This window comes from Xyrauchen texanus, chromosome 1, assembly GCF_025860055.1.
Source record: "Xyrauchen texanus isolate HMW12.3.18 chromosome 1, RBS_HiC_50CHRs, whole genome shotgun sequence".
Lineage (NCBI taxonomy): Eukaryota > Metazoa > Chordata > Actinopteri > Cypriniformes > Catostomidae > Xyrauchen > Xyrauchen texanus.
In genome coordinates, this window is record NC_068276.1 from 55,776,821 (window position 1) to 55,790,513 (window position 13,693).

Genomic DNA, 13,693 nt, shown 5'->3' on the forward strand with positions numbered 1-13,693 from the left:
TATAGATAATCCATGACTAGCACAGAAGTCTAATAACAAACATCCACTTGAGTTCAGATCAGGGAGGCCGTTCCTCCCAATCACGCCTTTCCAGGTGTCCCTGTCATTTCCCACGTGTGCGTTGAAGTCACTGACTTCTTCAGAGTTGTCATATGAAAAGATATAATCAAATATTTTGTGAGATACTGTATATGTATGACACAGGAGAACATCCGATCATATTTTAGGGCACATTCATGCATAAATAAAGATACAGAGTCTTACAGTCTTTATTTATTTAAAAATAAAGCAAAACCAACCCCCCCACCCCGAAATGCAAAAAACCCCAAACAAAACAAAAACATTAGCAGCACAGAGTATTGTACTGTATGTAACATCCTTTTAGGTTCAGTAACAGATATCTTATAAGTCTGGTATTTTTAAGTTTTGCCTCATTAAACTTTACAGATACAGAAACAAAACAAATACAAAAACCTTACTGTCCCAGATCCTTAAAGATAACATAACACCTCATGGATAATGGACAAATATAGTGTTCTCCTTTCAAATAAAATAAAACGGCTTATTGACAACCATCTAAGACAGGAAGTGCTTTGCTTGGCGGAAGTATAAATATGAGTGTTTTATTTCAAGTTAGACTAAAAGGTTAGAAACAACATATCAAAAGGATATTCAACAGAGTATAAAAAGCTGGAACAGATATTTACATAAAACAATCGCCATTCAACACACACACAGGTTACTCTTTTAATGATAAAAAAAAAAGAATAATTTATATAATGACAATAACTGTTACACGTAGGTAAAACATTCATAAGGAAAACATATATTTTTTTGTTGTTGCAAATATAGAAAAAATACTAGAGAATAAAGTTGTCTGCTCAGAGCTTTTTATTTGTAGCTTAAACGTAATGCCTTATGCCTAGTTTGTTTATCCATTAAAAATATTTTCTTTGTCCGGAGTGCATATCATTTAGTGCAAATTATTTGCCTTTTACGTGTTGTGCATCTTTCTAAATCTATTCATCAGGTTTTGGTGGTTCTTACTTTTGCATTTCATCAGCAGCAATTCGTTTTCTTATTATGACTATACGGAACCCCCGAGTTTGTAAGCACTAGTGCTATTGCTTCATGTCAGTTGCATTTTGCAATGTGCTCAACTAGCCTCAACATATTGCAATGCATCATCATCATCATCATCATCCATAAACTCCTCCCTTTGTACTCAGGATCTAAATGAAAACTTTCAGCCCAAATAGTGGGATACTGTAAAAGCAGCTCCACAGAATGCTGTTCAGGGCAGTGTTTGTGTATGGCACTCCTCAGGTGTAGTGTCTCTCGGGAGTCTCTTGGATTTTTAACAGGCACTGAAGGCTTTACTATGGTCCTACTAATTGCACAGTGAATCTCCCTGTAGTGAGAAAGGTGGTGCTGATGAGTCATGTAAGGAAAAAGGGCTTCATGCATCCGAGATGCAGTTTTGGATCTTATCAATCCATAGCTGGGCACTCGGAGCATCCGCTGCACAGAAGTTGTACACCCGTTTAGTTGTCTTCAGCTGCATGGCCAAAGAAAAAGAGATTTATGTTGTGTTAATCTGTAGTTTATACAGATGAGAGATTAATGGAATAGTTTACAAAACTATTTATATTCTGTCATCATTTACACACCCGCCTATAATTCCTAACCTACAAGGCATGTCTTATGTGGAGCACGTTTATGCTGTTTTTTCATGGATGTTGTCCAGCTTCATTCATTCATTCATCCATCTACATTGCTATTCCCTGAAAACCAGGTTCGATGTCAGTGATGCCAAATGGCACTGGTTCTTGCATATCTCATTATCGCGGCAGTATAAGTATGTGGAAGCATGAATGAAATTCGAGAGCTACTGCGGAGGGGAAGACTTTCAGCAAATAATGTATGCACTGATCTTATGGTTCTTTTTTGTCCCTTTTGAAATTCGACAATGTTTATGCCCATTCAATGTCATTTTATAAAAAAGCAGCGGTCTTGTGTTCCACAAAAGAAAGCCATACAGGTTTAGAATAACTTTGTGGTGACTAAATGAGGACAACATTTAAAATGTTTTGTGTGAACTATATTCTCTATACTGTTGTATACAATACATACATCAAAGAAAGCCTTTTCACTGATGTGTTTGGGGGCTCCTATGGTTGGTGTGGCAATCAAAACAGACTCCACTTCAGCCAGGTCTATGTAGCCCCTACAGCTCGTGTCCTCATCAGTCTCATAATACCTCAGCTAGAATGAGCATTCAAATATGTAACAAAGAAAGGAATGACTGAATGAAGAAATCAAATAGAGATAAAGAGCAAAATACAAATAATTGTATAAATCACTGACCTGATGTTTTGTTATATCCAAAACAAACCACTTTGATTTCCAAGCTTTGAGTAATGCCCCCCGCTTGTACAGAATTCCCTCAAATGATCTGTTTGAACAATGAAGATATGACTTGACTACCTGAATTGAAATGATGGCTTGTTGTAGATTCAATCTTTCTTTAGGAGTTTTTAATCTTTGTTACCTATTGTCTTCATTCTTTGGGGTAAACTGATTGTAGAGTGTGGCTGCCCTTCGATTAACTCCATTGACTGCAGTGGGGCTACTGTCCTCTCCAAGACCACTGTCAGGTAAGTGCAACATGTTGCATCGCTGATAGGCCTGCAGGTTGGAGGTGGGGACCAGTCCGGAAATGGACATTGACTGCTTCCGCAGCTATGGGACAAAACAAAACAGAATAGGTGAGGTTATCGGGTAAAACATAACAGGTGTATTGACAGGCAAGATTGTTAGGTCCTTTGTGAGACTACTTTTGTTGAAAGAGGAGCAAAAACAGGTGTAGAATCAGCACTCACATTGCCTTCCTTTTTGAGGTCTTCTCGGATGCGATCTCGCACCTTTTCTAGTGTGGTGTGCCAGGGCTCAGTGGGTTGTCCCAGTTCCCTCTCTAGCCTCTCAATGTTCTGCAAAAACATGCATCCGTTTCAAGGCATTCCATCTCTCCAGGTCTATACGTATATCAACCAAGAAATCTACAGTTCTTGTCAGTATTAAAAACTTAGAAAGAGCATATGGACTCACAGCCAGTAGTTTGGTGATGGCATCAGGCTGGGCACGGCTAACACTACTGTAACATGGCCAGACGATACTCCTCTTGGTTGTTGCGATGGTGTCTGTCTCTTCTGTGCTCTCTGAGCGAAGAGCCAGCATACACCAGTCATATGAGGGGCCCGTGGACAGAGTCTCCCCTGTGTAGAACTCCCATGTTGTGAGATTGGGGATGGAGATCAATGGTTTTAATACTGTCTAAAAGGAAATTACAGAATGCAATGTTTTGAGTTTCTGAGTTCAAACTTCTACTTGCAAGAAATGGCATGTTGCCGGTCCCTCTCCATGGCTGGGTCTGAGGGGGGTGATTGGCATAGATTTTCCTCGAGCCCCCTCAGGAATTTCTGATTCCCTCACCCTGACTGACAGCAAAACATGCAATTGTCCCATTAAAGACTGCATCCTAGAACTGGCCCTGTTACTTTCCAATCTTGAAGAAATCTTGTTGCAGACTTGACAACATCAGACATTACTATGCGCTGCCCTCTGTCCATTGTTAGGTTGAAAACAGGAATGGGGGAAAAGGAGAAATAGCCCTCAGGGCCCTTTGCTCTACCTAGTTAATCAGATATGTTTTATTTTGAAATGTGGGTGAACCAGTCTCATTAAACTGATTCACCCATACTGGAACAATGTGAAGAAAACACTGCCAATGAGAAGATGCCTCGCACATGTCATTCTTTTAACTCTTAGCCTGAATTTGAAAATAAAATACCATGTGCCTGGAGAGTAGTAAACACATCAACACGACCTCACAAGCACCAGAATCAAGTCTTAACATAAAACTGGAGCGATTGGAAGAAGATGCCTCTTTTTAGGACTATGGATGTAAACAAAATACCTCTGACCTTCACAATCTGATGAAGATGAAACAAGACTAGTTTATAACGTCAAAGAGTCTGTTTTGCAATTGTGGTGAACTATCCTTCACTGTAAGTTTGAACTGGGGGAAGACATCAAAATATTTGGGGATGGTAGGTATCCTTCCAGCAGAGAGCACTGGGGTAAAAGCAGTTGGAGTGTTCTAGTACCTCCACACACACCCAGACAAACTATTTACCTGTGTCTCCGAGGGGTTGTACAGGTAGTTGAAGAAGATAGGACTCTTGCGGTGCATTCGATTGATAAACTCCCAGATACAGATTCCTTTCTTGGACTGTTTTTCTCCTTTGTCCTCAAACAATGTGCCTTTAGTGAGGAGATACAAAGAAGCACTTGTTAATCACACACTGTAGACAGTAATCTGATCAGGTGTGAAACAAAATATCAGAAGCCAAGTCTAATAAATCTAGCACTACTGAGCAAAGTGCTTCCAAAGGTCATTAAGGCTATAACACGTAGGTCAACTTTGCATTTGTTGAGTGTCTGTTGTAACCCTTTATGTGTGCAAATCCAAGTTGATATGAAAAACACATTTGAAAAACATTTGCACAATATATTAATTACATCAATAAGATAAGATAAATACTGTATTGTGGAGGAATACATGTTTGTCCTTGAAGGATGAATACACACCGTGCTCCAGGCGCTCATAGTCTGAGTCCAGAAGAAAGTTTTTGAAGCGATTGGAGATGTAGTGGTATGCCAGAAACTTCAGATAGTATTGATTAAATTCAAACTCAAGGGGGTACTGGTTATGAACCTGGAATGAAAAAGTCAGCATTTCACATTGGAGCAGATTTTTAGTCTCAACAGCATGAGCAGATAACCACTGAGATGACATTGTTGGAAATGCTTTAGTAAAGGTCCAGGAAATTATTATTTGAAAGGGACTTAAAAAGTGCAAAATGAACGGCAAAAGGGACATGATGTGAGTGCGATGATGTGGAGGCAGCAAGACCTCAAAAAAGGGCTTGTGAAGTTCTCACAGTCTGAGCCACCTGGACTTCCTGGCAAAAACAATGGCTGCCTCTAAGATGAAGCACTTCTATTTTCAGACGCTTTGGCTATATTTCTGTGTTACGTGGAATTGCAGGACCTCCGCTGGGTCATTCAGATGCTCCACGCCTTGGTTTCATCACAGATGCTAAGAAACAATGGGTTTCTGTAAGAGCACGGGAGTGGTGCGCATGTCTCTGGAGGGAGCAAAGACTTTTCTTCTTTTTGACATATCCTAATGCAGCACATCTTAACCTTCACACAACTTCTGTCCAAAACTGGACTGAACCGGAACTCCCAAAATTGCTGTTTCTCACCGGCTGTGCTAAACGTGTGCTGATGTTTTGAGGTGATGGCAAAAAACTCTAGCATGGGAAATGCTGGCTGTAGGTTGAAATACCATCTGTGTCAGATCAGTTCAAATGGGGGTGGGAGGTAGGTAGAGGGGCAGAATAAGCTGCCACTGGGATTACAAAAGGAAAACTAGAGCAGGCATTATGACAGCTGAGTCTTTCTCTTCCTCCTCCTCAACTGGCTGGACACTGCAAGAATGCTGTGAGCTCATGGACTAAGCATGGTGGGAACAAGAGAGTGTGTGTGTGTGTGAGAGAGATGGAGTAATTGGTTATTTGTTAAAAAGCAGACACTTCTTAACCTTCTCAACTTAAGGCATGTTCCACAAGGCTGATAGAGTTCTTGAAGCAACAACTTTTTGGTTCCAAGCCTAGATGGCCTACCTATCACCACTACTAAATACTGGGAAAAAATGGAAGGTTGCTGGATATATCCTTCCTAGGTTCGAGCCATGACCCATCCCTATTGTGCCCTTGAAAAAAAAGTACTTTACTCATGTTGGTCCATGGTGACTGTTTCTGTAGTGTGTACTGCAATTACTTTGGATAAAATTGTCAGCTAAATTGCTACTTATATGGCCAGCTTGCCTGGTGGACGCAGTCGAGAAACTGCAGGAAGATGGGGGTGAAGCCGCTTCCCTGGCTGCTGGGGGTCAGGTTGCTACGTTGGCTAAATTTGTGGCCAAAAGATAGCCACTCTTTCTCCAGCAGCACCTGAAATCCCTCCAGGGTCCTATAGAATGGATCACTGAGCAGCTGCACAAGGGAAACCACCTACAGCAACATTGAGAGAGAAGAGGAGAGCAGATAACCATGAGTTCCAACCATGAGGACCAAAGCCAAGTACATTTTTATTTTTTTATTTTTTTGTGAGTAAATATAACGGTGTAACCTGGAAGTTGGCTGGAATTGCACCATTTATTTATAAGAATGATAATCTGACCCTCGCTAAAGTAAGTTGAGCAATCCAAGACATACAGACTGTTGCGATTCGCACATCTTTTAATTATTTTGCCATAAGTTAAAAATTTACCATCAGAAGTTTATTCAAGATGCCTAAAGTTTCCTCCAGAACGCCTTGTTTAATATTCCACACCAAAACGAAAATATGAGGAACAAAATCAAGATTCTGAGACTGGCTCATCTTGACACAATGACCTGTTTACAAGCCAGTCTTTCTAACTGGAAGGCCTCCAGTATCTTTGTGGGATGTTTTCACTTCTTAAGGGGCTTCCACGTGACTCGTTTCAGGGTGTCAGTACGTCAACGCGACACTCAACGCCAGCATCAAGCGCTGCATTGAACTCAACAAGAAGTGTTGTTGAATGGAAGGACGAACCCACTCTGCCTGGCAAGAAGGCGGGAGGTGTGCACCATTAACATTCAAAACATGTATTTGCAGAAAAGCAATGGTGTCAAAGTTAAAATTGAGTGCTGCATTATACTGTCTGTTATAAGCGCAATCATTCTTAACTCCATAGGTATAATTTTATTGGGCAAGGCTGACATGAGTCATGTGAAAGCACCTTTACTGGTACCTAAAAGTAAGCATGAATACAGCATCACTCTTACCATGGAACCTGTTTACCAGGAGTTGAATAAAGATTATTATCTTGAGCAATATCAGAGGGTAGACAAACACCCTCCAAGATTGAAAGCATGGCCATGTGACTTAAGAGCACGTTTTTTTCTCCCCTACAGAGCCAGACATATGGAGTCTATTTAGGCTGTTCAGGCCTACAGAGAGAATGGCAGAATGGTCAAGAGGCACGGAAAGTGAAAAGTAGATGGCGTTGTTCAGACACGTGCCTAAATCTGGCTCTGACCACAGCATAGCTCAACTTTACAAGCTCAGTTGACATTCAAAAACAATTCTGTTCCTATTGACAGTCCACCTTCAAATGACATGGAAAATGTGAGCTGTGACTACAAAAATGTAGAAACTATGCTCTTCTGCAACAGACAGGGAGTCTTGGGGAAGTGTTTTATTTGATCTATTTTAAAATATTTTCTCCTATCCCAGTTTAAAGTGCAGAGACTTTTGTATGAAAAGTTTGAACTGAGACTGAAAAGTGTGTTAACACTGAGTGGTCCAACATGTCAACTGCTGGTAATAAGCTGTTTAGGAAATTGACTAGGTTGTTACTTCTGGTACTGCTAGTGTTGCAGACATTAAATAAAGATTGTCAAATCTACTAAACTGAATGAGCTGAACTGTTGAATGGTGGTGTGCTGCAGGATACATGTGTGAGATAATGCTTACCTGAGTGGTGATGTCCCAGCCATCCTCAAGACTAACTAGCGCAGATGATCCGCTGTCCAGCAACTCTACCACAACCAGAGCCAGCTGCAGAAGCTTGTGCAGCTGTAAAACACACACACATTCTAAGTTTAGCTGTTCCTGTGCATTTATTGTAATGTTTACTGCTGACTAAGAGCCCTGAAGTATCTTGGCAGAGTTCCGTCTAGATAATATTGTTCTAGTATATGAAAGATGGTGGCTTGTAAGGGCAAAGGGGCTTGTGGTTATATGGCTTTTAAGCTTGGTAAGCAACTTTACTTTTGCTTTTAATTGTGTCATGAGATTTTCCCATCTTTGTGTTGTACAATTTCCCAGAGGAGACCAGCTTAAGGAAGAATGTAAGACAGGGTCAAAGTCACAGAGGCCAACACCTCTCTGGTTTTCTCACATTGCTACTGGTGACTTTGCAATATATAGGTTGCTGTGAGTAACAGTGATGGAAAGTACATGGCACAGAATGAACGTAGAGAGGTCACAGTGGCCATATACACACTGCAGCAAAATACAGTTTTCACTCCCATTTTGAGTGCTTAGTTCATTTCTGTACACACAGACTTTGATTATTTTTGGGAGTGGAACTGAATTCACTCCTGGAAAATTACCTGCACGTAGTATGTAGAGAACCAAACTGACCAACTGTTTGCTAATGCAGTAGCCTCATTTGTAAATCGTCAAAATGCCGTTGTCACTACCAAATCTTTGCAGTATGTCTTTGTAGCCAATATAGACCTGTAGCCAATATAGACCAGTATTATTGGTAATGAAAACGAAATAAAAATTAAAACACTGGGAAAATAAACTAAATTAAAATACATTTTCATGATTCCAAAACTACATCAAATTAATTTTAGTTTTTGTACATTATCATAATTTCAACGTTTACAACCCACCTTCATTAAACATGAAAATGGTACTAGATACAATAAACTAGACAGCCATGAGAAATGTAGCATTGATAACCATATTGAAATTGTTAACTTAAGCTGCTTTTCCACAATTGGGCCAAACAGTTCTCGTTGTGAAACAGTGCCAATCAAGGCCAGTTGGCACGGTTATGGCTTCTTTTTCCACTGTGGTGCTGCAAAATCAAGATTAAGATGCACATAACATATAGGTTATTTTCTGATGCCGTGAGAGGTAAACATTGGAGCCAAGCGCTCTAGAGAATAATCGCATATTACAGTTTTTAGGACTTCTAAACTTCTTTGAGTTTTGCTAAAGCACAGAAAAGATACGTCCCATGTCACAAAAAGGAAGGCAAAGAGATGAAGACTAGAGTTCAACCACCAGATGCTGAGTACGTGTATGCCACTGGACACGAACACACAAAAAAGTTAAAAGCTCCTAGATTAGCTAAAAATGACATTTATTGACAAAATATTACACAAGTAAAATATTGATATATTACATGAGTTTTAATAAGCTAGCATAATCTAAAAAAGCACGTGGAAAAGAAATGTACAATTGTAAAATCTAAATCGTAAAATCCAAACATACACAATTTTTTTTAATTAAAATTTTATTCCAAATATGAGTTAACCTGGCATTAGCCAACTGACAATTGCCAGGTACTTAAACCACTCCACTAGCACGGTTGAGCATGTTTAGGTACCGGTAACTATGCTGAGAAATCTAGGCTGAGAACTGTTTGTAACAGTACTGTGGTGAACTGCGCGCAAGTGTAAAATGCTACTCGAACCGTTCAGCCAGACGGCAACCAGCACTTCATGGCAACCCTAAAATACTCTATATATACACTAAAATATACTGCAACTAAAACACTGAAAAAACTAATCTAAAACTAACAATCATAGAGTAAAACTTAACTAAAGTGAAGGACAAATTGAAAATTCTAAACATTTAAAACTAAATAAAAAAATTTAAAACTCTAATAACCTTGGTATAGATCAGGGATTGTCAATGGGGGATGGTATCACCCCCCACTGTGCGTTCAAAGGATGCCAGGGGGCACAGAGAGCAAATTAGTAGAGAGGGGGGCATTAGGATACAAATGGGGGGCTTTATCAGTCATAACAATCAAATGTATCATTATGTTCCTCATAACAAAAAGGATGAGAACCACTGGTATAGACGGAAATGAAAGAAAGAAGGATATGTCAACCGAATGCTGACCTGCAGCATCCATTCGCTCTCCTCCAGAGCCTTTAGAAATGAGTCCTCTGTGTCTGAGGACATGGAACTGGGTGCACACGCCCTCAGAAGCTTCTTGAAGGAGACCTTCACCTGTCTTGTGTCTGCAAACTCCACTGGTATAAGTTCACAGTTGAGTGCAGAGTCCAGTTTTAAGCCCTGCCAAGTATTCGGAACAAATATATTCATTTTGTTTGATTTCAGGAAAAACAAACCAAAATCAAAGCACAGATATACAAATCTGGGATATTCTAGGTAGATTATAAAGTTGAAGGTTCGGTTAATTCCATAAAAAGCTTTTTTGTGTTTCATCCAAGACAACACATTTGAGCTGACTAACTATCTTAATAATACAGATTAAAGGAACAGTTCACCCAAAAAAGACATTTCTGTCAACATTTACTCACCCTTATGCCATCCCAGATATACACTCACCTAAAGGATTATTAGGAACACCTGTTCAATTTCTCATTAATGCAATTATCTAATCAACCAATCACATGGCAGTTGCTTCAGTGCATTTAGGGGTGTGGTCCTGGTCAAGACAATCTCCTGAACTCCAAACTGAATGTCAGAATGGGAAAGAAAGGTGATTTAAGCAATTTTGAGCGTGGCATGGTTGTTGGTGCCAGACGGGCCGGTCTGAGTATTTCACAATCTGCTCAGTTACTGGGATTTTCACGCACAACCATTTCTAGGGTTTACAAAGAATGGTGTGAAAAGGGAAAAACATCCAGAATGCGGCAGTCCTGTGGGTGAAAATGCCTTGTTGATGCTAGAGGTCAGAGGAGAATGGGCCGACTGATTCAAGCTGATAGAAGAGCAACTTTGCCTGAAATAACCACTCGTTACAACCGAGGTATGCAGCAAAGCATTTGTGAAGCCACAACACGCACAACCTTGAGGCGGATGGGCTACAACAGCAGAAGACCCCACCGGGTACCACTCATCTCCACTACAAATAGGAAAAATAGGCTACAATTTGCAAGAGCTCACCAAAATTGGACAGTTGAAGACTGGAAAAATGTTGCCTGGTCTGATGAGTCTCGATTTCTGTTGAGACATTCAGATGGTAGAGTCAGAATTTGGCGTAAACAGAATGAGAACATGGATCCATCATGCCTTGTTACCACTGTGCAGGCTGGTGGTGGTTTAATGGTGTGGGGGATGTTTTCTTGGCACACTTTAGGCCCCTTTGTGCCAATTGGGCATAGTTTAAATGCCACGGCCTACCTGAGCATTGTTTCTGACCATGTCCATCCCTTTATGGCCACCATGTACCCATCCTCTGATGGCTACTTCCAGCAGGATAATGCACCATGTCACAAAGCTTGAATCATTTCAAATTGGTTTCTTGAACATGACAATGAGTTCATTGTACTAAAATGGCCCCCACAGTCACCAGATCTCAACCCAATAGAGCATCTTTGGGATGTGGTGGAACAGGAGCTTCATGCCCTGGATGTGCATCCCACAAATCTCCATCAACTGCAAGATGCTATACTATCAATATGGGCCAGCATTTCTAAAGAATGCTTTCAGCACCTTGTTGAATCAATGCCACGTAGAATTAAGGCAGTTCTGAAGGCGAAAGGGGGTCAAACACAGTATTAGTATGGTGTTCCTAATAATCCTTTAGGTGAGTGTATATGACCTTCTTTCGTCTGCTGAACTCAAATGAAGATTTTTAGTAGAATATTTCAGCTCTTTAGGTCCATACAATGCAACTGAATGTGTGCCAACATTTTTAAGCTAAAAAAAGCACATCAAAAAGCATAAAAGTAATCCTGAGGACTCCAGTGGTTAAATCCATATCTTTAGAAGTGATATGATAGGTGTGGGTAAGAAACAGATCACTTTCACATTCTTCTTCTTGTGTTGAATTTATTGTAAAAATAAATAAATAAATAAATATTGACCTGTTTCTCATCCAAACTTATCTAATTATTTTGAAAATATGGATTAAAACACTTGAGTCATATGGATTTCTTTTATGATGCCTTTATGTGCTTTCACATTTTTGGCACACTTTTGCTTGCATTGGTGGACCTACAGAGCTGAAATATTCTTCTAAAAATCTTTCATTGTGTTCTGCAGAAGAAAGAAAGTCATACACATCTAGAATGAGTAGATGATGAGAGAATTTTCAGTTTTGGGTGAACTATCCCTTAAATTAAAAATCCACTTCACAGGCCACAATAATTCAAAAAACAGAATAAACTAAGTGAAAAGCCAAAAAAACAAACAAACAAAAAAAAAAAACAGTGATATTTTATTCTGACTATTAATTTTTATTTCAGTTGAACATTAAAGAAACAAATTATAAATAAAGTAAAAAGCAGTACAAAGTTCCTTCAAATGTCCAAATGTAATACAATTTTAGCCAAAACAGACAAATTGTATCAATAAATCATAGCTTTTATACATGGCTATTAGGAGGTCCTTATCTATTCACAAATTTATTATGCACTAGGGAGAACACTGTCCAAGTATTTCAGGGTGAAATGACCTGGTACACTTCAGTGCACAAATGAAAAAGCCTTTTAGAAATGAACACTTCTTTGGTAACAATTGGCCTCCTTTCTTAAAAAAATCTAATGGTTCAGAATGCAGGGTAAGCATCAAATCTCTGGCTTCTTCTTTCTAAGAACTGACTGAGTGAGTGTTAAGCCTTTACCCTGTGGTGTGACTTTTCACCAAAGATGTAGAGAGCTGCTTGATGCTTGAGAAGTTGGGCCTGGAGGTTCTCAATGCCTGTAGGGGGCGCCAGATCCTTGCCAGCCAACCGCGCGCCCACATCGGGAACAGCGGTATGCTGGATGAATCTGCTGCTAGAGCGCAGACTAGCCAACACACCTTTCAGAGAGAGGGAATAAGACAAATTCATGTGAACTGGTTAAGCAGGATTACAAAAATAAAACATCTAAGCCCTGACAGAATCAGCTAATGCTTTTGCATTTTCTGCGCTGATTTTGGAGAAAATTTGCAGAATGGATTTAAAAGTGTTAAATGTAGCTGAGAGTCCTGCACTCTTATGAGTAGCTGCAAGCGTTACCAAATTAGCCAAAATAGAGTGCAACAGTGCACGCCCCCTTTTCAGCCGTCCTGGTTCCAGAAGTATTTTTATCATTAATTGTTTTCCATAGGGATTTCATAAAATCCTTCATAAAAGAGTTCTAAGCCCTGAACCAAACCAACCAGCTCTGAGGTTAATCACACAACTACAAACTTTGATTTGATCCAAAGAAGTCTTTGAATATCGGACAACAAGACAAAGGTACAAGACTTTGTACTTAATGTCTTTAATGAGGGAAAGAACTACAATCCCATGACGCATTGGGAAGTACAACTATTGATTTAAAGTTGTTGATTATAAGTATAGAATCAATATGTTTAAAGTATATTGCAATATATTCAGATAAATACATAAGAAGTTCAAGAGTGTATGGAGATGACATGGCTGCGTCATTCGCAGCATCATGTTAGTAGGCGGTCCCTGCTGAGCTTTTTTGCTGTGGTTTGTTTGCCAAAATGTTCTGATTGGTGGATTTTCTTCTTTAGGATAATGGTAGTATAGTTCTTCAGCAGGATGTCCTCTATTAAACATGCCTGTTTTGTTTTTGAAATGAAGCAGCAATAACACAGGATGATGGCTTCAGCAAAAGCATACATTATCGATGAACAACCCTTAGAGCTCAGTCGGCCTCTCTTTAAAATTTTATAAGTAACTATTAATGATCAATTCACTTACGGAAAAAAGTATGGGATTTCTAACTTCTGGAACCATTTGTAAACCATTTTGCAGAACTATGCAGAGTTCAACAGGTGCAGATTCCAAGTGTGCCTGCTAATATCTGGCCTATGAATTGGCCAA

The 13,693-nt window shown here is 39.7% G+C and overlaps 1 protein-coding gene across 2 annotated transcripts in view; it reads right to left on the bottom strand.

Moving 5' to 3' along the window:
- Positions 1-314: 314 nt before the first annotated feature.
- The window catches only part of LOC127647020 (myotubularin-related protein 13-like), a 146,338-nt gene continuing 132,959 nt past the window's right edge, over positions 315-13,693 (bottom strand). For both annotated transcript variants that reach the window (XM_052131073.1, XM_052131080.1), the window contains 12 exons: positions 12,497-12,675; positions 9,802-9,978; positions 7,630-7,731; positions 5,955-6,140; positions 4,651-4,777; positions 4,196-4,323; positions 3,109-3,333; positions 2,883-2,990; positions 2,552-2,742; positions 2,368-2,455; positions 2,134-2,265; positions 315-1,558 (listed from right to left, as the gene is read on the bottom strand). In XM_052131073.1, the coding sequence (XP_051987033.1) occupies positions 1,460-1,558; positions 2,134-2,265; positions 2,368-2,455; positions 2,552-2,742; positions 2,883-2,990; positions 3,109-3,333; positions 4,196-4,323; positions 4,651-4,777; positions 5,955-6,140; positions 7,630-7,731; positions 9,802-9,978; positions 12,497-12,675 (1,742 nt within the window). In that variant the 3' untranslated portion in view covers positions 315-1,459. The remainder of the gene's footprint in view (positions 1,559-2,133; positions 2,266-2,367; positions 2,456-2,551; positions 2,743-2,882; positions 2,991-3,108; positions 3,334-4,195; positions 4,324-4,650; positions 4,778-5,954; positions 6,141-7,629; positions 7,732-9,801; positions 9,979-12,496; positions 12,676-13,693) is intronic.